The sequence below is a fragment of the Hypanus sabinus genome, chromosome 5 (assembly GCF_030144855.1).
Source record: "Hypanus sabinus isolate sHypSab1 chromosome 5, sHypSab1.hap1, whole genome shotgun sequence".
Lineage (NCBI taxonomy): Eukaryota > Metazoa > Chordata > Chondrichthyes > Myliobatiformes > Dasyatidae > Hypanus > Hypanus sabinus.
Genome location: NC_082710.1, coordinates 75846376 through 75868971, shown reverse-complemented (window position 1 = coordinate 75868971; position 22596 = coordinate 75846376). Strand labels below are relative to the sequence as shown.

Genomic DNA, 22596 nt, shown 5'->3' with positions numbered 1-22596 from the left:
CATATTGTCGCATCTGTAAATACCGATTAAAATCTTGTTTTTCTAATAAGTGTTTCTCTTTAAGCATTTCAAAACTGAACAGTGTTCCTTCTTTCATTATGTTGAAAAGAACTGTTATTCCTTTAGCTGTCCAGTCCTTAAATCTAGCATCCAATTTATTTGGTATAAAATCCGAGTCATATGCACACCATTTAAGAATTGCAATATCTCCCTCTAGATTATATTCTTTTATAGTAGTTTTCCATATGTTAAGAGTCAATTTCATCCATGAGTTATCAATAGTATTTATGTACCTTTGCAGGTTGTTATCAGCCAAAATTGCTTGTATGGGGATGGGAAGTACCCGCTCCACAATGTTTTTCCATTGAGCATCATATGATGGGTTGCACCAACATATCACAGCTCTCAACTGTGCTGCAAAATAATAATCTCTAAGAGAAGGCAAGCCCCATCCCCCCTTTTCCTTTGCTAATTGAAAAGTTTTGAGATGAACTCTAGGCCTTTTACCCTGCCAAATATACCTTGATAACATCTTGTTCAATTCATTGAATTGATTTTGATTAATCTCTATAGTCTGAAAGAGATATAACAGTTTGGGCAGTATATTCATTTTAATAGACTCAATCCTTGAACTGAAACTGAAAAAAGGAATCAGGTTCCATCTTGCCATATCTTCCTTAATTTTTTATATAAAGGCTGATAATTACGTTCTGATAATTTTGCCAAATCTTTTGGCATAATGATGCCCAAATATTTGAAAGACTGTTTGCCATGCCCAGGGATACCTACTTTCAATTTCTCTTGGTGGGCTATAGTAATATGAAAATAATTGGGTTTTATCTATGTTGATCTTGTATCCTGATAATTGACCATATTGTTCAAAGGATTGCATCAATTTAGGTAAAGAGTATGTTGGTTGCCCTAGGTAGATCAAAATGCCATCCTCGTAACAAGCCAATTTATGCTCTGTCCCTTTAATAGTAATTCCCCCGATATCTTCATTTTGTCTGATGTATTGAGCTAATGGTTCCAGATATAACGCGAAGAGTAGCGATGACCATGCACAACCCTGTCTTGTGCCCCTTTCTGGGGTAAGACTATTTGATAAATATCCATTGATTTTAATCCTAGCAGTAGGATTGTCATATAAGTGTCTGTATAGTTTTAATAATTGTGTCTTGGAAACCAGATCTATGTAAAACTCTTTATAAGAAAATTCCAGTTAACCGAATCAAATGCCTTTTCAACGTCCACGCTTATCACTATTGCTTTGATTTAATTTTTTTGTATATGATCCATAATGTGTAGTGTCCTTTGTATATTGTCTTGTGTCTGGCATTGTTGTATAAATCCTGTCTGATCGTTGTGTATCAGTATGGGAGGAAACTCCTCTAATCGCTTGGCCATGATGGAGGTAAATAATCTATAATCTACATTAAGAATGGATATTGGTCTAAATGACCTGCATTCCATTTTATCCTTGCTGCCTTTCGGTATAGCTGAGATTATCGCTTCCAACTGGGGGGCATTTGTGCCTTTTTTAGAGCCCAGTTCAATGTGGGGAGGAAAACAGGGATCAACTCATTTTTAAATTCTTTGTACCACTCTGCCGTATACCCGACTGATCCTGGTGACTTGCTTAATTTAAGTCTACCTATTGCAGCTTTTAATTCAACTTCATTTCTGTCAGCAGTCATCATTCTATTTTGTTCTTCGCTTAAAGATGGTAACTCTAGAGAATTCAAGAAGGTGTCAGTTTGGGTTATGCTTCCCCCTGGAACTTTGTAAAACACTTCAAAAGCTTCTTGAATTTCACTTAGCTTATTTTTTTATCATTTTCATTCTTGGGTCCCTAATTCTATGAATTGTATTTTCTGCTTTTTTTTTCAGTTTCCACGCCAATATTTTCATAGATTTTGATCCACTTTCATAATGTCTCTGTTTCAGAAACAATAAATTTTTCCTGATTTCTTGCATAGCCAAACTATTAATTTCATTCCTAAGTCTTTTAATTTCCCGTAATGTATCCTGTGCCAAATTCAATTTGTGTTTTTTCTCTAGTTCCTTCAGCCTACTTTGCAATTCCTCTAATGTTTTATTCCTTATTTTTTTCTTATATGAAGATATCGCTATAATTTTCCTTCTTAAGACAGCCTTCAGAGTATCCCATAAAATGGGAGGTGAAACCTCTCCATTATCATTAAATTCTAAGTAGAGACCAATTTATTTTTTAATTTGTTCCTTAAAGAACGGTTCACTGAGTAGACTTGAATTTAGTTTCCAAATAGTATTCTTTGGTTGTAGGTCAAAATCAGCAGATAAATATATAGGTGCATGGTCACTTACATCTATTGTCCCAATTCCACAGGTGTTTATTTTGTCTTTGTGTTTTCCAAATGTTATAAAATAGTCTATTCTTGTACATACAGAATGGGGAGCAGAATAATGAGTGTAATCCCTTTTGTCAGGGAAAAGGTCCCTCCATCAATTAAACCAGCATCCTCAAAAAGTGTATTAATTTTCTTAAGTAAAGATTTTATTTCATTTACATAGGATTTTCTATCGGAAGAGTCTAAGTTTGGTTGTAATTGTAAATTTAAGTCTCCCCCACATAACAGGAGACCTTCTATTTCCGTTACCATAATATCAGTAACTTACCTGAAGGAAATAATATCTGAAAGAAACCAATATCACTTCCCGGGGGTGCATATATATTCAATAGAGTAACTGAATTTCCATCTATATTACCCCTTACCAGAATATATCTGCCCCTTTATCTCCCATTTCAAATACTTTTTCAAAATTTAGCTTACTTGACATAAGAATAGCAACTCCTCTCCTATGTCCTGATTTATATGAGGAGAAAAACAAATTAGTGAAGCCCATTCTCTTTAGTTTTCTATGCTCATTGTCACTTAAATGAGTTTCCTGTAAATATACTACATGGGCTTGTTCTTTTTTCATTTTGGATAAAATTCTATTATGTTTGATTGGATTTAATAGCCCATTGACATTACAAGAAATGAATTTTACTTTGTCCTTAGCTATCTGTAGTTATCTGTCAATGTATCATTGAAATTAGCAGAATAAAACTTAATCAATCTACTCCGTGAACAAAGAAGAATCAAGAAATGCAAATAATAACAAAAATGGCAACGAACGTGTGATTCCAAGGCTGAGGTCTCTAGTAGATGACCCTGCATTGAGCTAAAGGAAATGTCTAGCTGTGGGGGATAACCCCTCCTACTTGTGAGTTGAGGGCCCCTATTGCAGTATTCATAAAAGTCAGTGTACAAATCCATTACACAGAAACGATTTCCCTGTGTACTCCTCTATATATATGTATCTGTGCGCGCGCACACACACACGCACACACATATATATACATATATTTTGCATACATACACATATATGCACACATATACTCATTTTGATGGGGGAAAAGAAGTAAGTGAACGAATAAGGAATAACAACTAATTAATATAAAATACACATTTTTATAAGTATTTCTCAAGATGGGTATATCACCGTCTACTTTTGCTTCCTTTTAGCTTCTCAACATTTTTAAAGTTAGCCAAACCTTATGGCTCTTCTGGAGGGGTTGAGGACTGTCTTTGGAAAACTCCCGGTCTCTTTCTGATATACTTCTCTCGGCCTCCTCCCGTCTCCTGCCTTCTCGATTCTCGCCCTATTTCCCAAGCAGGCTCTGCCAGGCTTTCCCTCGGTTTGATCACGCTGACGGGTAACCTTCTGGCCTTCATGTCTGTAGTCGTCTTTTCCACTTTCTGGTACAACCGCGTCCCGTCTTCATAAAACACTCAAAGTTTAGCAGGGTATGGAGTTTGAAATCTAATCCTTTATTGCTTTAGTACTTGCTTTACTTCTGAGTATTCTTAACGTTGTGATAGCCTTTTCAACTTTATTGGCTAAGAGAGCTATCTTGTTATACTGGAAAGATTCTAATCCACCTGCTGTTTTTAACTGGCTCTCCTCCATTATGTCCTGTTTAAGTTTGTAGAAAATTAGAAGCCGGACGTTTGACACATCTTTTACATTTGAGCAAGTCTGGCGACCCCTGATTCAATATTTTCTTATGATTTAATTTTTTATCTCTTTTTGTTATTTTTTCAAGGAAAAATTTTCTTTATCCACGAAGGTTCGGAGGTGACTGGAAGGATGTTTTCTTTCTTCTTTTTTTCAAATTTTATCCTCAAATGGACTGCCTAATCTTTTTTCTTTGTTTAGCGGGTTTTTGTTTCCTCTTTATTAATAAAATTTCCAATTTTTTTTTTCTTTACGATTTGTCAAGAGAAGTTTTGGTTTCTTGTTTATATACTATATACAACAGCTTAACATTATATTTAATTGACCTTGACAGTACTTTTTTGTTGTTTCTACATTTTTTGTATTATGTGTTTGCTAAAACTTCTCCTCTGATTTGTATTTTTTTCTCTTGTTGGAAAATTAATAAAAAGAGATTGAAAATGAAAAATAAGAATTATTTTTTTCAAATATATGTATTATATCAAGCTTCAAGCGTTATAATTAATCAATGGTATGTTTCCCTTACAGGTTACCATCACTGACCCTGATTTAATTGAAAAATCCAATCTAAACAGACAATTTCTCTTCAGACCACAACACATACAGGTATGATAAACAATAACCTCCATACATCTTTTGCTTGACATGAAGAAGTTTCCACAAAAATAGGAGAAAATGTTACAGCTTCTATGAGTCAATAATTGTTAATACATTTACTACCATTGGCCTCATAATATGTAAGGAAATGGTAAGTGTGGCTGAAGTAATAAGGATGAGAAAGCATTATATTTAAGGAAAAAAAAATACTTAATATTTCCAGCTCAGCAACAGGCCACATGGGAGTGTTCACAATGGGAGGTTAGACCATTGGCAGGAGAAACTGAAGAGGTTTCTCAGCAGTTATTCATGATGAACAGATGGTGAAAGTGTGTTTACAACAATGAATATTGCAGAGAAGTTAGATGTGGGGATGAGAGTGGGAAGAAGATTGGTGATCCCAGCAGCAGGTGAGAGAGAGAAGAAACAGCTCTTTAAGAGAGGCTGAAGGTTTCCATGTAGAATTGAGTTAAACACTTTCAGCTCCTACCTGGAGTCAGAGCCATACCACAAGGAATACAAACCCCTTCAGAACTTTTAGCCGATCAAGCTTCAGAACTATTTAGTTCCATATGCCTGCATATGGCCCATATTTTCTCAGAACCTTTCCTATCAATTTACCAAATGTTTTTTAAATATTGTAAATGTGTTTACCTGTACCATTGCTTCTGTTGCTCATTCCATATATGTATCACCATCTACCCCTTGGGCCCCTAAGCTTTTCCCTTCAACTTTAACCCTCTGTCCTCCAGTTTTGGACAGCCTACCCTGGGGAAAAGACTAGCTTTTCAAATTTTCTATGCCCCTCTTGATTTTCTAAGCATGTCTAAGGCCATTGTAAGTCTTTCTTGCACTCTTGTTGCTGAGTCTTGTTCATCATTGACCTCTGTGGCACATGGCTGGTGACAGGCATCTGGTTTGAAAAACAATCATTTACCACCATCTCCTATCTCCTTATATCAAGCTATCTTTTTTCCAATTGGCTAAATTGGCCTGGATCTCATTTGGTCTAACTTTCTGGACCAGCCTACCATACCTTATAAAAGGCCTTCAAAAATCCACGAAGATAATGTCTTCTTGGTAATACTTTTAAAAACTCAGGCAAATTTGTGGGATATGATTTCCCATGTGGCCGATCCCTAAGCTGGCCGTGCCTTTACAAATGCATGAAGATCTTTTTCCACAGAATACCCTGCAAAAGCTATCCCAGCCAACACTGAAATAAGGCTTATGGGCTTGTAGTTCCCTGGCTATCTTGCAGCCTTTCCTGAATAAAGGCATACCATTAGTTCAGTCTTCTGGTATCTCACCTATGGCCAAGAAAGATAAATCTGCCAGGGCCCCTGCAATTTCTTCCCTATTTTCCCACAATTTATTTGGATACAGTTGGCCAGTCCCTGGGGAATTTTGTAGAAAGAATGCTGAAGAAACCACCTGATAGTGCCTGGCTCTTCCCTTCTTAAGGCTGATTTATACTTGTGTGTCGCATCTACGCTGTAAGTAATGTGTACCTTATGCCGTGCGGTGACGCAGATCGCAACAACTGTGATTGGTCTGCATGATAGCATCGCATTTCCTCCTACGCATTTCTGGTTGCTTCTTCTCCGCCATGTCTGTAGATTGTGTATACACAGAAGCGAAATAGATGAACCAAATTGTCAAATCTACCTGCTGACATGCGAAAATGTTTGAAATGGATTTCCTCATCCGTGTCTCTCAGGAAAAAACTCAACACAGTGGCATAGAAACCCCACCGCCAACTAACATTTTGGCGCACACCAACACATCCTCGCGGCGTAGAGTGACGCAGAAGTGAAAATCAGGGTTATAGCGTAGGCTGCGGCATAGCCCGTACACACAAGTATAGATCAGCCTTAAGCTTTAATTTCAGGATTCTAAGTATGTTCTGTCAATGTTGCTAATGTCCACACTCCTACCACCCACCACTTCCCACTTAGCGCACATTATCAATCATGGCTGTTTAAAAATAAAAGAAAATATTATTTTAAATAATATGATGTTGATTCCAAAGTTAGCAACAAGCAGATTCCTAAACTGTTTGCCATCCCTTCATCTGCCTGGACTCCATTTTCTGGAATATTTTCCCTAAACCCTTCTAGCTATCTCATGCCCTTGTCTCATTTAAGACCATTTTAAGATCTCCCTATTGATCCACAACCTATCTGCTGACTAAACACCCTGTTTTCTTGTGTTTCTCAAGTTTAAAAACTAGAACATTACAGCACAATACAAGATGCTGTGCTGGCCTTTTAATATCAATCTAACCCTTCCCTCCTGCGTAACCCTCCAGTTTTCTATCATCCATGTGCCTACTAAGAGTTTGTTAAATGCTGCTAATTTATCTGCCTCTGACTTCCATCCACCTCGGGCCTATACGTTCCAACAGTCATCTTAAAATTATGCTTCATTGAATGCCCCCATTTCAGTCCTTGGAAAAAAGTCTCTGGCTAACCACGATGCATTTTATTATCTTGTACGCCTCCATAAGACCACAAGACATAGGAGCCGAATTAGGCCATTCAGTCCATTGAGTTTGCTCCACCATTCCATCATAGCTAATCCAAGATACCACTCAAACCCATACACCTGCCCTCTCACCATAACCTTTGATACCCAGACCAATCAGAAAACTTCTGCTTTAAATATACCCATGGACTTGACATCCACCACAGTCCATGACAGAGCATTGCACAGATTCATCACTCTCTGACTAAAAAAAAGTCCTCCTTACCTTTGTTCTAAAAGTTCAGCCCCTCAATTTTGAGGCTGTGCACTCTATTTCTGGATACCCCCACCGCAGGAAACATCCTCTCCACATCCACCCTATCTAGTCCTTTCAGCAATCAGTAGGTTTCAATGAGATGCCCTTACATTCTTCTAAATTCCAGTCAGTACAGGCATAAAGCTGCCAGGCGCTCCTCATATGTTAACCCCTTCATTCCCGGAATCATCCTCATGACCTTCTCTGGACTCTGTCCAATGACATGTCCTTTCTGAGATATGGAGCCCAAAACTGTTGACAGTACTCCAAGTGTGGCCTGACTAGTGTCTTATAAATGCTCAGCATTATCTCCTTGCTTTTATATTTTGTTCCCCTTAAAATAAATGCCAACATTGCAATTGCCTTCTTTACCACAGATTCACCCTGTAACCTTCTGGGAGTCTAGCACGAGAACTCCTAAATCCTTCTGCACCTCTGATATTTGACCCTTCTCCCCATTTAGATAATAGTTCTCAATATTCTTTTACCAAAATGCATTATCATACATTTCCCAACACTGTATTCCATTTTCCACTTTTTTGCCCGTTTGTCCAATTTGTCTGAGTCCTACAATTGCATTGCTTCCTCAGCACTACCTACCCTTCCAAGTGTCTTTGTTTCATCTGTAAACTTTGCCGTGAAGCCATCAATTCCATTATCTAAATCATTGACAAACATTGTGAAAAGTAGCTGTCCCAATACTGACCCCTGAGGAACACTAGTCACCAGGCAACCAGAAAAGGCCCCTGTATCCCCATTCGCTGCCTCCTGCTTATCAGCTTTTCCTCTATCCATGTCAGTATCTTTCCTGTAATGCCATAGGTTTTTATTTGGTTAAGCAGGATCATGTGTGGCAACTTATCGAATGGCTTCTGAAAATCCACATAAGTGACATCCACTGCCTCTTTTATCCACTCTGCTTGTTACTTCCTCAAGTTACTCTTAATAGGCAAAATTTCCCTTAAGAGAAACCATGCTGATTTTGACTTTATCATTAGTCTCCAAGTACCCTGAAACTTCATCCTAAATAATAGATTCTAGCACATTCCCAACCACTGAGGTTAGGCTAACTGGCCTAGAATTTCCTTTCTTTTGCATTCCTGCTTTCTTAACGAGTGGAGTGACATTTGCAATTTTTCAGTTCTCTGGGACCATGCCAGAATCAAGTGATTCTTGAAAGATCATGACCATTGCATTCGTTATTTCTTCAGCAATCTCTCTCAGATGTAGTCCATCTGGTCCAGGTGATTTGGCCACCTTAAGACTTTTGAGTTTGCCTAGCACTTTTTCCTTTGAAATAACAGTGGCACTCACTCTGCTCCTTGACACTCATGAACCTTTGGCATACTGCTAGTGTCTTTCATAGTTGAAGACTGATGGAAAGTACCCATTAAGTTCATCTGCCATTTCTTTGTCCCCCATTACTACCTCACCAGCATCATTTTCTGGTGATCAAATGTCAATTTCCACCTCTCTTTTACTCTCTCTACAACTGAAAAACTTCTAGTATCCTACTTTATATTATTGGCTAATTTGCTTTCATATTTCATCTCTTCCCTTCTCATAGCTTTTTTAGTTGCATCTTGTTATTTTTAAAGCTTCCCAATCACTTTTGCTACCTTATATAACCTTTCCTTGGGTTTTATGCAGTCCTTAATTTCCTTTGTCAGCCACAGTTGCCTTCCCCTGCCATTTGAGAACAATTTCTTTTGTGGGACATATCTATCCTGCTCCTTGTGAACTATTTCCAGAAACTTCAGCCATCTCTACTCTGCCATCATCCCCGACTGTATCCTCCTCCAATCCACCTGGGCAAACACCTTTCATGCCTCTGTAATTCCCTTTATCCCATTGCGATACTGATACTTGTGACTTATGCTTCTTCCACTCAAAATGCTGTATCAATTCAATCATATTATAATCATGCCTCCTAAGGGTTCCTTTATGTTAAGCTCTCTAATAAGATCTAGGTTTTTACACCTCGTCTAATCTAATTTAGCCTTTCTCCAAGCAGGCTCAAGCAGAAGCTGGTTTAAAAAGCCATCTTGTAGGCATTCAACAAATTCCCTCCCTTGCAAAGCGACACCAACCTGATTTTCCCAATCCCCTTACATTTTCCCATTACAATTGTGACATTACCCTCCATCAAGTTACCTCATCCTCCTTCGCTCCAAAGAGAGACACCCTAGCTAGCTTTGCTATCTTCATAACATGTGACCTCTAATCTAGGCAGCATCCTGGTAAATTTCCAATGCACTCTCTCTAAAACTTCCACATCCTTTCAGGACAGAACACAATATTCTAAGAATGGTCTAACCAGGGTTTTCTAGAACTGAAGCATTACCTCGCAGCTCTTGAATTCACTCTCCCAACTGATGAAGGTCAACAAACCATGTGGTTTCTTAATCCTTGCACGGCAACTTTTAGGGATCTGTGGACATGGACACAAAATCCTTATATTCCTCAGCATTGCAGACAATCATGCCATTAACCTTGTATTCTACCTTCAAGTTACTAATGTTCATTTCAACTACATCCACTGCCCCACACAAAGCATGCTGACTGTCCCTAATTAGACTATGTTGATCCAAGTACTCATGAATCCTTTCTCTAACCAACCTCTCCAATCATTTCCATCACTGAAGTAAGATTTGTCTGCACCAGTGGTCTAATGGTGTACCCACCCAGACTTTGGAAGTTAGCAACTCGGCCTTCTAAAACAGACAAATGTTTTTAAAAAGAATGGCAAGGTTGCAGTCCATTGCGCCAAACAAGGCTCAGGGAGGAACTGAAGTAAGACTTACTGGTTTATATTGCCTTGGTTATCCTTTGTCTTTTTCTTGAACAAAGGAATAATATTTGCCACCCAGTCATCTGATAATACTCCTGTAGCAAGGGAAGACACAAAGCTCTCTTACTGTAATCTCTTCCCTCACTTTCCATAGTGAGCTGGAGTATATCCTGTTTGGCCCCAGGGATTTATCTATCCTAATGTTCTTCCAAGGTTCTAGTATATGCTCTTCCTCAGTGTCAACATGATCAAACACATCAGCCTGTTTTTATGCTGTCCGCACCATCATCAAGGTCCCTCTCACTGGTGAATGCTGATGCAAAGTATTTATTAAGGACCTCCCAGACACTGGAAAAGTGTTTCCTTGAGCATCCATGATCCTCATTCTGGCCATCCTCCTGTTCTCCACGCACATTTAGTAGGCCTTGGGGTTTTCCTTAATCCCACTCACCAAGGCATTCTCATGTCTTGTTTTAGCTGTCCAAAGTCCATTTTTCAGCTTCTTTGTAACTCTCTAGCACCCTATCTAATCCTTGTTCCCTAAACTTTAAATGAGCTCCATTGTTCTTCTTGAATGGTTGTTCCACATCTTTTCTCAAACATACTTCCTTTACCTTACCATCTTTTCCCTGCTTCAATGGGACAAACCTGTCCAGAACCCCAGTGCGTATGTTCCCAAAACAACCTCCACAACCTCCACTATTGTGCATTTCCCCAAGTACATCTGTTCCCAATTATACTCCCTGTTCCTGCCTATAAGCATTATAATCCCACTCCCAGTTATATACTTCCCTATACTGTTTGGTCTTTTCTTTCTCCAAGGCGGTCACTATCTCAAATGCTCAAACACTGGCAAATTTTATTGCCTAGTACCAGATCACTTTAGTCAGGATTCCTTCCTAGACACACCTAACATATTCCACCCCAACTGCTCCATGCCGTACCCTATCTCTACTGTTCCCATTCCCCTAATAAGTTAATTTAAACCCTTCCCCAAGCTCTAGCAAACTGATCATTATGATTTTTGTACAGATAATACCTTCCCCAGAAGAGATCCCAGTGATCCTAGAAATTTGAAATCCTACATCCTACACCAATTCCTCAGCCACGCATTCATCTGCCAGATTATCCTATTGCTACCTTCATGCTGGCACGTGGCACGGGCAACAATCCAGAGATTGCAACCCTTAAGGCCTTGCATTTCAGCTTCCTACTGAGCACCCTATGTCACTTTTCAGGACCTAATCCCTTTTCCTAGCTATGTTTTTGGAATCAGTACATACCATGACTCATGACTGCTCACCCTCCACCTTAAGAATACTGTGGACACAATCTGAGTTGTCCCTGACCCGTGCACTCAGAGGCAACGTACTATCTTGGAATCTCTGTCACGTGAACAGTATCTCCTGTCTTTTCCGCTAACTGTTGAATCCTCCATCACCACCGCTCTCTATTACCCTTCCCTGCACTCCTTTCCCCCATCCCCTCTGAGCTACAGAGCCAGAGTTCCTGCAGTTTTCATACACTGTGTCTGATTGTCACTTAGGTGTGACACGGGCAGCAGTCAGGAGATTACTACCCTTGAAATCCTGTTTTGCAGCTGCCTACCTAGCTTCCTCTTCAGGACTTTGTCCATATTCCTACAAATGTTGTTTGTATAACACTATTTCTGGCTGGCTACTGTCTCCTTTTAGAATAGTGTGAACTCAGTCTGAGGCACCCTGACAATGGCACCTGGGAGGCAATATACCATATGTGTGCTTTTTTCACATACACATAATTTCCTGTTTGTGCCTATACCCACTGAATCCTCTATAACTCTTTCTTCTCTTCCCCCCTTTTCGGCTCTTCCTTTCTGAGCCGCAGTGCCAGAGACCCTGGTTACTGTTGATCCCTCCAACGGTATGCCCCACATCTGACATGAAGAACACAGCACCCATTCTCATTCTGGGTTGATAGACTGAGAAAAAAAGAAACTTACATAGAGCGTTTGCCTCTTCTTGCCCAAGCCCATTGAGACCTCAGATGGCATTTATTTCTTTGTCAGCATGTCATAAAGAAAAAAATTCATGACAAGGTACTCTCCTTCAAGGGATTGTTTTAGACAAGATTTCCTTTAGTTTGAAAGAATCATTTGTACATGGCTGCTATATTTCATTCCCTGGTCTAACAGTATTCTGCTTTCTCTTGTGCCAAATGTCTTGGGAGCTGTAGCAAAATTTAAATCTTGTGGGTTCAGGAAATTAACTGTTAAGATGTTTTTTCCTTGCGACTGCCGAAAACACGCTAGTAACAGTGTAGACAGTATCAGTGAAATTAATCAATCTTTTGAAAGTAGAACTGCTGCCACTTTATGACTTTAATAAACTGTACAAATTAGTGGGGTGCCTGCCCATAGTATTTAGGGAAAGGATTATTGCTCCAATCCTGAAAACTCTGGCTAACGGAATGTGAAAGCAAACTGTTGGTACTCTGGTTTGCTGTGCTTATGGCTGAGTCCTGTCCAAGAATTGGAACCAGATGGTAAACACTTGTTGCTGATCTATCTCTCTTCTGTGTATTCTGTGCTTTCCTCAGCATTAATCAATGTTTTCTGTTTCCATTCTCAGAAACCAAAGAGTTGCACAGCTGCATCAGCCACCTTGACCATAAATCCCCAGATGAAAATAGATGCTCACCTCAACAAAGTGTGCCCATCTACTGAGAACATTTACAGTGATAATTTTTATACCCAAGTAGATGTTGTGGTCACTGCTCTAGATAATGTAGAAGCAAGGAGATACATTGACAGGTAATGTGGAAGCAAACATTATGTCTGTTGAGGAGATATGTGGGTTAATACCCTTAGAATTTATTTATTGTTTATTGACACAGTGCAGAGAAGGCTGCACCTCTGAACATTCCCCTAATTTATTCCTAACCTCAACACGGGACAATTTACAATGACCAATTAACCTACCATATGGGAGGAGACCAGAGCACCTGGAGGAAACCCATCCCTCACAGGGAGAATTACCAAACTCCTTATAGATAACAGCAGGAATTGTACCCGGGGCACTGGTACTGTAAAGCATTGTGTTTGCCACCACATCTGATTTGATACTCATTTAATACACATCTGTCATTGGTTTACTGAGGGTGAAGTAGTATTGAATTAAACACACATTCAGACAGAATGCCCTTAATTTCAAAGTAAATATGCAAAAGGTAGGTCTGGTCCGGGGACTGAGATTCTAAATTGGAGAAAGGCCAATTTTGATGGCATCCAGAAAAGATTTGGCAAGTGTGGTTTGGGACAGGCTGTTTTCTGTCATAGGTGTACTTCGTAAGTGGGGGTCTATCAAAAGTGAAATTTGGAATATAAAGCTTGTATGTGCCTGTCAGAATAAAAGCTAAACATAACAAGTGTAGGAAATCCTGGTTTTCAAAAGATATTGAGGTCCTGGTTAAGAAGAAAAAAGGAGGTGCAAGAATAGGCAGATATGAACAAATGAGGTGCTTATGGAGTGTAAGAAATGCAAGAGAACACTTCAGAATGAAATCAGGAGGGCTAAAAGAAGGTAAAATGAGGTTGTCCTAGCAGACAAGGTGAAGGAGAATCCAAAGGGATTCTACAGATGTGGTAGGAAAAAGTTGGTCCTCTGGAAGATCTGAATGGTAATCCTGTGTGGAGCCGAAAGAGATGAGGGGCATCTTAAATCCATTTTCATCTGTATTTACTCAGGAGATGGACACAGAGTCTATAGAAGAGAGGCAAAGTGACATCTACTTAAAGGACCATATACAGATTACAGGGGAGGAGGTGTTTGCTGTCCTGAGGCAAATCAGGGTGGATAAACCTCCAGGGCTTGACAAGATGTTCTCTCAGACCCTTTGAGAGGCAAGTGCAGAAATTGCCAGGTCCTTAGTAGGGATATTTAAATCATCCTTAGCAACAGGAGGGACACCAGAGGATTGGAGGATAGCCAGTGTTATTCCACTGTTTAACATGAACAGCATAAATATAAACCATCAAATTTTAGGCTAGTAAGCTTGACATCAGTAGTGGGAAAGTTACTGGATGATATTCGAAGAGATTAGGTATATAAGAATTTGGATGGACATGGACTGATTAAGGACAGTAAGCATGGCTTTGTGCATGGTAGGTCATGTCTAACCAATCACAGAGTTTTATGAGGAAGTTATCAGTAAAGTGGATGAAGGCAAGGCAGTGAATGTTTTCTCCATGGAGTTCAGTAACTGTATGAGAGGGTGGTCAAGAAGGTTCAGTCACTAGGCATTCAAGATGAGATAGTAAATTGGATTAGACATTGGCTTTGTGGAAGAAGCCAGAGAGTGGTAGTAGATGGGTGCCTCTGACTGGGGCCTTTGACTAGTGGAGTGCCACAGGGATGGGTGCTGTGTCCATTGCTGTATGTCATCTCTATCAATGATCTAGATGATGATGTGGTTAACTGGATCAGCAAATTTCCAGATGACACCAAGATTGGGGGTGTGGTCGACAGTGAGGAAGGCTGTCATGGTTTGCAGAGGGATCTGCATCAGCTAGAGAAATGTCAGATGGAATTTAATGCAGACATGTGCAAGGCGTTGCACTTAGGTAAGACTAAGCAGTGTAGGTCCTACACAGTAAACTGTTGGGCATTGAGGAGTGCAGTAGAACAAGGATATTGGGAATACAGGTCCCTAATTAATTGAAAGTGATATTACAAGTAGACAGGATCCTAAAGAAAGCTTTTGGAATAGTGGCCTTCATAAATGTAAGTATTGAGTACAGGAGGTAGAGTGTTATGTTAAAGTTGTATAAGATGTTGGTGGCTGCTACTATAGTGTATTGTGTGCTCTTTGGTCAACTACCTACAGGAAAGATGTGAAAAAGGTTGAAAGAGTGCAAAGAAAATTTACAAGGATGTTGCTGGGTTGGAAGGACATGAGTTATAAGGAAAGATTGGACAGGTTAGAACTTTATTCCCTAGAATGTAGAAGACTGAGGGGGGATTTGACAGAGATATATAAAATGATGAGAAGTATAGATAGGGTAAATGCAAGCAGGCTTTTTCCACTGTGGTTGTATGGAACTACAACCAGAGGTCACGAATTAAGGGTGAAAGGTGAAAAGTTTAAGGGGAACAGAAGGGAGAAAATTCTTCACTCTGAGGATTGTGAGAGTGTGTAATGAGCTGCCGGCACAAGTGGTCCATGTAAGCTGGATTTCAATGTTGAAGTGAAGTTCAGATAGATGCATGGGAGGTGTTTGGAGAGCTATGGTTCCAGTGCAGGTCAAAGAGAGGAGGCAGTTTAAATGGTTTGGCATGGACTAGATGGGCTAGAGGCACTGTTTCTGTGCTGTACTCTTTTTTTTCTTGCATAATTGGAAAGAAACAGAATTTTCACATTGACAAACTTTACATTAACAACTTTACAGAGATGTTGCTCTACAATTCTGACCATCTTTATTTTTATCAAAGAGAAAATCAGTGCCGCCCAAAAAAATGTTGAAGATAGCAAGGAAGACATAAGAGCAGAATTACGACATTCAGCCAATCAAGTTCTCTGCACCATTCCATCATGGCTGATTTATTATCAGACTCTCAACCCCAATCTCCTCCCTTCTCCCATTAACCTTTGTCACCCTAATTAATCAAGAACCTATAACTCTCCACCCTAAGTATACAAATGATTTGGCCTGCACAGATGTGTGTGGCAATGTGCTATATGGCTGTTCTAAATGAACGTCCTTTTATTCTGAGGCTGTTCCCTCTGGTCCGAGACTCCCTCACTATAAGAAACAACCTCTCCACATCCACTCTATCTTGGCCTTTCAGTATTCAATATGTTTCAATAAAATCCCCTCTCATTCTTTTAAGTCCTAGTACAGGCCTACAGCCATCAAATGCTTCTCGTATGTTAACCCTTTCATTCCAGGGAATCTTGCGCGTGACGCCCCCACCAAACCCTTTCTGTAGCCTGTACATCTTTAGTTAGTTAAGGGGCTCAAAACTACTCACAATACTCCAAGTGTAGTCTGACCAATGCCTTATAAAGCCTCAGCGTAACATCCTTGCTTTTATATTCTAGTCCTCTTGAAATGAATGTTAACATTGCATTTGCCTTCCTTACCACCAACTCAGACTGCAAGTTAACATTTGGGAGTCTGCATGCAGGGTTTTCTAAGAACGCTTGATTTTTTTTTAAATTTTCTCCCCATTTAGGAAGCTATCAATTCCTTCATCCAGATCTTCGACATATATCATGAACAAATACGGTCCCAATGCTGACCCCTGCAAAAACCACTAGTCACCAGCAGCCAACCAGAAAAGGCTCCTTTTATCCCCTCTTCTTGCCGCCTACCAGTCAGCAAATCTTCTGTAAATGCTTTTATCTTTCTTTGTATTACTATGGTTTCTCACTTTGTTTAGCAGCCTCAGTGCGGCACTTTATCGCAAGCCTTCTGAAAATCCAAATAAACAACATCCACTGACTCTCCTATGTCTATCCTGCTTGTTATTTCTTCAAAAAATTCTAACAGGCAATTCTTGTCAGGCACGATTTCCCCTTGAGGAAATCATGCTGGCTTTGAAGTATTTTATCATGTGTCCCCCAAGTACCCCAAAGCCACATCATAGATAGATAGATAGATACTTTACTGATCCTGAAGGAATTTACAGTGTCCCAGTAGCATTACAAGCCCACAGATACACAAATATTAGAAGAGAAGTAAGAAAGAATAAAAATAAGTTATCACAAATAGTCTAACTTGGGGTCATCACTTCCTCAGTTATAGGTTGACTCATTTTAGAGACTAATGGCTGAGGGTAAGAATGACCTCACATAGCACTCTTTGGAGCAGCACAGTTGTCTTAGTCTATTACTAAAAGTGTTCCTCTGTTCAGCCAAGGAGGCATGAGGAGGCTGACAAACATTGTCCAGAATTACCAGGATTTTCAGTATCCATATCCACCCTATCTAGTCCATTCAGCATTTGGTAGGTTTCAATGAGATCCCCACGCATTCTTCTAAATTCTGGTGAGTACAGGCTCAAAGCTGCCAAATGCTTCTTGTGTTAACCCCTTTATTCCCAGAATCATCCTCATGAACCTCCTCTGGACTCTCCAAAGACAACACATCCTTTCTGTGATATGGGGCCCAAAACTGTTGACAATACTCCAAGTGCAGCCTGACTAGTGTCTTATAAAACGTCAGCGTTATCTCCTTGCTTTTATATTCTAGTCCCCTTGAGATAAATGGGAACATTGCATTTCCCTTCTTTACCACAGACACAACCTGTAAATTAACCTCCTCAGAGTCTTGCACAAGGAATCCTAAGTCCCTCTGCACTGCTGATGTTTGAACTTTCTCCCCATTTAGATAATAGTCTGCATTATTGTTCCATTTACCAAAATACCATGTATTTCCCAACACTTTTTTGCCTATTCTTCCAATTTGTCTGTCCTGCTTCCTCAGCACTACCTGCCCCTCCACTTATCTTGGTATCATCTGAAAACTTTGCTACAAAGACATCAGTTCCATTATCCAAATAATTGACAAACTCAGTGTGAAAAGTAGCTGTCTCAATGCTGACCCCTGTGGAACACCACTAGTCACTGGCAGCCACCAGAAAAGGTCTGTTTTATTCTCACTTGCTACCACCTGCCTGTCAACTATTTCTCTATCCATGCCAGTATCTTTCGTGTAGTGGTGAAGGTCCACGGGGCTACGGAGAGTAATAGATCAGCATGGAATAGATGAGGTGAAGGGCCTGTTTCTGTGCTGTAATACTGCACAGTAGTAGAGTAGGTGTAGTAGTACAAGTCAAAGGCATTCTACAAATTCCTTCTTGTATCCAGCACCAACCTGATTCTTCCAATCTACCTGCATATTGAAACTTCCCCATGGTTATCGTAACATTCCCCTTTTCTGTCAACCATTGTCATTTTTATCCCATATCCAGACGACTATTCGGAGGCCTGTATATGACTCCCGGTGATGTTTTATCTTTGTTGTTTCTTAACTCTGCCCACAAGGATTTTACATCTTCTGAGCCTTTGTGACATAGATATGTTATTTCTAAGGATTTGATTCCATTTTTACCAATAGAACCCTCTCCTCCTCTCTTGCCATTTGTCAGCTGTTTTGATATAACATATATCCCTGGATGATAAGTTATCGTCTTCCAGCCATGACTCAGTGATACCCTCAGTGTCATATCTGCAATTTCTAACTGCATTACAGAATAATCTACCTTATTTCATATACTATATGCATTTAAATACAACACCTTGTATTCATAGCAGGCCAGGCAGTATCTATAAGGAGAAGCACTGTCGACGTTTCGGGCCAAGACCCTTCAGGTTTCAGGTCCTGACAAAGGGTCTTGGCCCGTAACATCGACAGTGTTTCTCCTTATAGATGCTGCCTGGCCTGCTGTGTTCCACCAGCATTTTGTGTGTGTTGTTTGAATTTCCAGCATCTGCAGGTTTCCTCGTGTTTTGTCCTTGTATTCATTACCTTTTCCAATTCTGTCTTCATGTTAATGGAAATTAACTTCTTATCACTTTCTAATTTTTGATTATTTTTATTCTGGAGACTTTTGTAACCTGTCCTGTATTCTGCTTCCTTTTTATTTCATGCTTCTGCGATCTGTTCAACCCATCCCTACTATTTAGTTTAAAGCCTAGTTATGCAATTTGCGCAGGACACTGTGCCAGCATAGTTCAGGTGGAGCCCGTCCCTCCTTCCTCAATACTTGTGCCAGTGTCCCACAAGTTCAAACCTACTTTTCCCAAACTTATATTTAAGTCACCTATTTAGCTCCATGATCTAGTAACACTGTGCTAATTTTTGCATGCCTCAGGTAACAATCTAGAGATTAGTTTTTTATTTTAAATTTTAATTTAGGCCAAAAGACATAGGAGGAGAATTAAGCCATTCAGCCCATTAAGTATGCTCTGATATTACATCATGGCTGATCCTTGATCCCTCTTAACCCCATAAACCTGCCTTCTTGCCATATCCTTTGATACCCTGACTTATCAAGAATCTATCAACTTCTGGCTTAACTTCATCCATTGAGATGGCCTCCACAGCCACATGTAGCAATGAATTCCACAGATTCACCATCCTCTGGCTAAAGGAATTACTTTGCATTGCTATTCTAAATGTTTGTCCCTCTGTTCTGAGGTTGTGCCCTCAGGTTCTAAGCTCCCCCAGTATCAGAAACAGCCTCTCCACCTCTTCACCTTCATTCTAGGCCTGTCAACATTTGATAGGTTTCAATGAATTTCACCCTCATTGTTTTAAATTCAAGCAAGTACAGGCCCAGAGCCCTTAAATGCTTCTCTTATTACGAGACGTTCATTCCAGCTATCAATTTCATGATTCTGCTTTAGACCCTCTCCGGTGTTAGCACATCGTTCCTTAGATAAGGAGCTCCAAACTGCTCACAGATCACCAAGTGAGGCCTTGACAATGTTTTATAAAGCTTCAGCATTATGTTCTTGTTTTTATTCTCATCCTCTTGAAATGAATGCTAACATTGCATTTACCTTCCTCACTACAGACACAACCTGCAAATTAACCTTTAGGGAACCCTGCATGAGGACTCTCAAGTCCCTTTGCACATGAATTTTTTAAATTTTCTTCCTGTTTAGAGAAAAATTGACACTTTTATTCCTTCTACCAAAGTACATGACCATACACTTCCCAAAACTGTATTCCATCTGCTACTTCTTTTCCCATTCTCCTTATCTGTCTAAGTTCTCATGCAGCGCCCCTGCTTTCGCAGCACTACCTGCCCCACCATCTACTTTGTATCATCTATAATTTTGGCCAGAAAACCATCAATTGCATCGTTAAAATCATTGACTTACAACATAAAAAGAAGCAGTCCCAACACTGACCCTTGCAGAGTACCACTACTCATCAGCAGCCAATCAGAAAAGGCTCCTTTATTCCCATTCTGCCTTTTGCCAATTAGTCAATGCTCTATCAATGCATGTATCTTTTCCTGTAATACCATAGGGGCTCTTGTTAAGCACCCTCATGTGCGGCACCTTGTCAAGGACCTTCTGAAAATCCAAGTTATACCACATCCACCGGTTCTCCTTTGTCTATCCTGCTTATTATTTCCTAAAGGAATTCCAACAGATTTGTCAAGCAAGACATTATCTGAGGGATATATGCTGATTTTTGGCTTATTTTATCATGGACCTCCAAGTACCCCAAACCATGTCAAATCCAACATCTTCCCAACCACTGATATCAAGCTAACTGGCCTATAGTTTCCTTTCTTCTGCCTGTCTCCCTTCTTGAAGAGTGGAGTGGCGTTTGCAATTTTCTAGTCCTCCGGACCCACGCCAGAATCAGTTAATTCTGAAAAGATTATTACTGATGCCTGCACAATCTCTTCAGCTACCTCTTTCAGAACCTTGGAGTGTTGTCCATCTGGTCAGTTGACTTATCTACCTTCTGACCTTTCATTTTCCCAAGCACCTTCTTTCTAGTGATAAACTGTGCTCACTTCTGCCCCCGATACTCAAAACTGTGGGATACTGCTAGTGTTTTCCACAGTGAAGACTGATTCAAAACACTCATCAAGTTTATCTGACTTTCCTTGTCCCCGATCATGATCTCTCCAGCATCGTTTTCTCCAGCATGATCTCTCCAGCTAATGTCTGCTCTTGACTAGCTTAGCTTCATATTTCAATTTGGCTTTTTTGGTTTCCTTTTGTTGCTTTATAAATTTCCCAGTCCTCTAACCCACTAATGTTTGATCTATTATATGCCCTCACTTTTGCTTTCATGTTGGCATTGACTTTCCTTGTCAGCAACGGATGACATAGGATCGGAAGGTGTCGAGTCTCTATGGGTTGAGTTAAAAAATGACAAGGGTAAAAGGACCTGAATGGCAGTTGTATACAGGCCTCCAAACAGCAGCTGGGATGTGGAGGGACAATGTCATGATAACTATTGAGGATTTACATGTGAAAGTGGATTGGGAAAAACAGGTCAGTACTGGACCTCAAGAGAGAGAATTTGTAAAATGTCTAAAGGATGCCTATGTAGAACAGTTTGTTGTTGAGCAGCTGTGCTGGATTGGGTGTTGTGCAATGATCTGGAGGTGATAAAGAGAGTTTAAGATTAAGGAACCCTTAGGGTTCACAATATGATCAAGTTCACTTTGAAATTTGAGAAGTTCCAATGTGTCAGTATACCAGTGGAACAAAGATGGGATGAGAGGGGAACTGGACAAAGTTGACTGGCAAGGGACACTAGCAGGAGGGACAGCAGAGTAGCAGTGGCTGGAGTTTCTGCAAAAAATGAGGGAAGTGCAAGACAGATATATTCCAAAGAAGAAGAAATTTTCAAATGGAAGAAGGACACTATCGTGGCTGAGAAGTGAAGTCTGAGCCAAAGTAAAAGCAAAAGCAAGGGCATATAAGGAAGCCAAAGCTAGTGGGAAGATTTAAAAACTTGCAGAAGTAAACTAAGAAGGTCATTAGGAAGAAAAAGATGAATTATGAAAGGAAGCTGGCGACTAATATCAAAGAAGATGCTAAAAGCTTTTTTAAGTATATAAAGGGTATAAGAGAGTTAAGGGTAGATATAGGACCAATAAAAAATGACGCTGGAGATATTGTAATGAGAGAAGCAAAGATGGCAGAGGAACTGAATGCATATTTTGCATCAGTCTTCACAGTGGAAGACATCTGCAGCATACCAGACAGTCAAGAGTTTTGGGGAAGTAAAGTAGGTGCAGTGAAAATTATAACTGTGAAGGTCCTCAGGAAGCTTAATGGTCTGAGGGTAAATAAATCTCCTGGACCTGATGGAATGCACCCTCTGGTTCTGAAGGAAGTAGCTGGAGAGATTGCAGAGGCATTAACAATGATCTTTTATGAATTGATAGATTCTGGCATTGTAACTGGATGACTGGAAAACTGCAAGTATTACTCCGCCATTTAAGAAGGGTAGGAGGAAACAGAAAGGAAACTGTATACCTGTTAGCCTGACATCAGTGGTTGGGAAGTTGGTGGAATCAATTGTTGAGGATGAGATTACAGAGTACCTGGAGGCACATGACAAGATTGGCCAAAGCCAGCATGGTTTCTCTAAATTTTTTGAGGAAATTACAAGCAGGGTAGACAGAGGAGATGCAGTAGATGTAGATGTGGTGTACTTGGATTTTCAGAAGGCCTTTGACAAGGTGCTGCACATGAGGCTGCTTAGCAAAATAAGAGCCCCTGGAATTACAGGGAAGTTACTAGCATGGGTGGAGCATTGGCTGATCGGTAGAAAACAGAAAGTTGAAATAAAGGGATTCTATTTTGGCTGGCTGCCGGTTACCAGTGGAGTTCCACAGGGGTCGGTATTGGGACCGCTG

The 22596-nt window shown here is 40.1% G+C and overlaps 1 protein-coding gene across 4 annotated transcripts in view; it reads left to right on the top strand.

Moving 5' to 3' along the window:
- The window catches only part of uba6 (ubiquitin like modifier activating enzyme 6), a 336534-nt gene that overhangs the window by 167193 nt on the left and 146745 nt on the right, over window positions 1–22596 (top strand). For all 4 annotated transcript variants that reach the window (XM_059970138.1, XM_059970139.1, XM_059970137.1 and 1 more), the window contains 2 exons: window positions 4573–4650; window positions 12824–13005. In XM_059970138.1, the coding sequence (XP_059826121.1) occupies window positions 4573–4650; window positions 12824–13005 (260 nt within the window). The remainder of the gene's footprint in view (window positions 1–4572; window positions 4651–12823; window positions 13006–22596) is intronic.